The sequence below is a fragment of the Opisthorchis viverrini genome (genome assembly GCF_000715545.1).
Source record: "Opisthorchis viverrini unplaced genomic scaffold opera_v5_111, whole genome shotgun sequence".
NCBI lineage: Eukaryota > Metazoa > Platyhelminthes > Trematoda > Opisthorchiida > Opisthorchiidae > Opisthorchis > Opisthorchis viverrini.
Window position 1 is genome coordinate 372,422 of NW_008751765.1, and position 3,283 is coordinate 375,704.

General features: G+C 46.8%; 1 protein-coding gene across 1 annotated transcript in view; it reads right to left on the reverse strand.

Annotated features, from left to right (window-relative positions):
- T265_05651 (hypothetical protein) overlaps window positions 1-1,093 on the reverse strand; it is a gene marked incomplete at both ends in the record, with an annotated part of 12,437 nt that extends 11,344 nt beyond the window's left edge. Inside the window, 3 exons of the mRNA XM_009170716.1 lie at window positions 706-855; window positions 893-1,002; window positions 1,037-1,093. Coding sequence (XP_009168980.1) covers window positions 706-855; window positions 893-1,002; window positions 1,037-1,093 — 317 coding nt within the window. The remainder of the gene's footprint in view (window positions 1-705; window positions 856-892; window positions 1,003-1,036) is intronic.
- Window positions 1,094-3,283: the final 2,190 nt, after the last annotated feature.

Here is a 3,283-nt window from a genome sequence, read left to right on the forward strand (position 1 = left end):
CGTTATCCGGTCCAACGTACACGTTTTTAGTGAACAGTTAAAAGCGCCGTTCTGCTGAAAACCTTTTTGGTGCCTAGCTGCTTCGCCATCAGAAGGTAGCACTAGGGTAGCACTTCCACGATGCCCAAAACTAGACCGATGAAGTCGGTGGCATTTGAACTACAGGCCGTCCTGTTAGCCGATTCGCGCTCAAACCACTTGGACCATCTCGCCCCCCCCCCAGTTGGTTGGCGCTAGAGTTTAGCGGCTTATAAGGCTGGTTCTCCGTCTTTAGCTTCACGATAAAGCGTGTCCAGTCTCACCGGAAATAGCGTGTGATCGCGTCAACTCGAAAAGGTTGCATCGCACCTGTGCACACCGCTGGACAGCAGAGGAAGCCCAGTGCCAATGAGGGAAACAACCTACCCAGAGGCTTTGGAAATACAGTCACAGTATGTTCCCTAGGCAGCGAAAAAGTGTCAGTCGAACGGCACCCTTTGGAGGGAGAATTCAAGCTAAAATTTCCGCATGAGAATTCATTTCCATTCAACCTCAGTTAACAGAAGCACCAGAAATTCCGAGCCAATCAGACTAGCGAAAAAGTGTCAGTCGAACGGCACCCTTTTGCTGGAGAATTCAAGCTAAAATTTCCGCATGAGAATTCATTTCCATTCAACCTCAGTTAACAGAAGCACCAGAAATTCCGAGCATAGCAATCAGACTAACCTCTCGTGAACTTTAATAACTCGATGGACGATCGGAATATCTCGACCTTCGATCCGAAACACCGCTATATCGCCTGTCCGTATGGGTTCATCAGGATAATTAGTCAGATAAAGAACATCTCCGCGGAAGAACGCCGGTTCCATGCTCCCACTATATATTTTTTGTAAGATCAATCTAAAATGCTCACCTTAGCACAACAACCAGAGGGCTCTCGCTGTATGTGAACACAATAAGTCCTTTCCACAGCATTAGCGCAGAGCCCACAACCATAAGGATTGTTAGAATTTGGTAATAAACCTGAAGCTTACTAGCGAAAGATATTAACATGTACCTGTCGTTTGTTCATTCGCTTAAACTCATCAAAGAAATCTAAATCGAATAGACCCATGATGCGGATGACGTATAATTAACGTGTCGAAGGAATTTAAAACGGCGCCAACTTCAGGTTAAGGTGTTTCACAGGTCTCGAGGCCCCAATATTTTCAATAGGTCATCGATTCACGGGTAGATTCACAAGATCGAGACATTCACCTAAGACTCCAGGGTATTGTTTGTTGTTATCGTTATGCGGCCTTCTTTCATCGGGAAAACGCAAGAGAAAAGTGGTGTAGCACTGCTCCTCAATTTCTCAGTGCTGGGCATTAGGCTTTCTGTGTGAGGCCTCACATTAAAACGTTTCGAACTGGGTTCTGGACGAGGCATCCAAAACCTTTGGAGGAAGGTTATTCCACCCGAAGTGATAAAATTACTGGTTGATAAGTGTGTGAGTTCCGGTCTTGAAAACTCTACCAATGCCCCCTACATGTATCAGTTCGGCCAACGGTGAAAAATCCTGCGCAACAAACCTTCCCCAAACAGATAGTCGGTAGGTAATAGGTCCTCTCAGAGGCAACAACATACCAGGAGAAAAAGTTCAAGCACTCCGACACACAGCTCGTAGTCATCGAATTTGAGACCAGACACCATTTTCTTTGCAGCTCTCTGAGCACTCTCAAAATGGGCCACATCCTTCTTGTGTCCTGAGTAGACGACCTGGTTATTACACTTAAGGAGTGGTGTGACGAGACCCAGTGGAATGTGTGGAATTCCGCAGAACAAAATATTTTTGAGCCGAATTTTCATGTTCGGATCAGAAGGGCATGTATGAAGAGGTCCAGAGGCCTACATCCTTGATAGTATCTTCTGGTCCATTCCCACAAAGCACAAAGAAGGCGTCCACCGGGAAGCCTCTGAACGGCCTACGGATGAACTTTTCGGCGTCCATATAGTGCTGCCCATCCGGTGATTACTCGTTTTCCGTGTCCGCATCCATCTGGAATACGCTGGTAGTGGAACTCCAGGATTCCGAGTCAATCGCAGAAGTTGCACACAGCCTTGAAAGTGTCTGGAAGGTCACTGATGTATACCAGAATCAGTAGTGGTCCTAAATCAGGGCCTTGACTAACTTCAATGGAAACTGGTGTGGAAGAAATTTAGGTCAAGCCTACTTATACCGGGAATGTTCCGTCTGGTAGGAAGTCTTTAATCCAGCACAGAATTTCTCCTATAGTCCCATGAGACTCTAGCGTGTCAGCAGAGCGTGTGGAACTCGATTAAATTCCTTTGGTAATTCGAAAAGTGTGGCGTCCGATGTGAGTCTTTGCCCTCTCTCTCTTGAGTTAAGCTGTCCATAAACACGTGCACGTCGGCCATGCGAGAACTCCACGTTGCACTAAAGATATTGACTTTTTCCTCTTGATGTGACTTGGAATGACCCCATTCAAAATGCGCTCCATCATTTTGAGCGGCATGCTGACGGGGCTAATAGAACGTAGCCGCCGACCGATTGGCGGTCACCAGATTTGAAGATTGGGGTGACAACCGCCGCGTTCCAAGCACAGGGAAGGATCCCTGCGTTACGTTGTTGTTGGGACAAAGAAGTTAGACATGCCCTGCCAGTATGGGTAAAAAGTATTTCAGTATTCGCGTAAAGACCACTTCTGACCCCAACATGCTGAAGGGCCTTGCACGACAGTTGTCGATCATTTCCTCCCGTGGAGACCAAGTCGGTTAGAGGGTAGTTGTATTTGTATCAATAGTTGATGAGATAGGGCCGCGGGTGCAGAACGAATGCCTGCACGGCATTATAGATGAGCATCGAATGGCGGCGTTGAGTGGTTCGTGGGTTACTCATTTCCGTCCCTCAAGTTGAAAGCGGCATTGTCTCATATATTTAAACAATGCATTTTTGCTTTTCCTGGCGGGCCTAGAATGGTGGCCCGGTTTGGTTCGCTTCATCCACGGATTTCCGATTTTCGGCGGTCCTGCATCTTACAGAACTCCAGCACATCTTCTACCTCCTGCAGTTACTTTTGGGAAAAATTGGACCTCGTTTTTACAGAATGCTTAGATTTCGCTTATCTTTTGTTCGTTCAGCTGCATGCGGGTTTACTTGGGATGACCTCCGCCCCGGCTTCCTTAATTATTTGGACGACGGTCCTGTGCATACCCTTCACTAAAACTGGTTCCATCTTGAGTTTGTCAAGGAAATTCGGGCTTTTTGAAAACCATGCATAGGACATGTTTCCAATAAATGTTT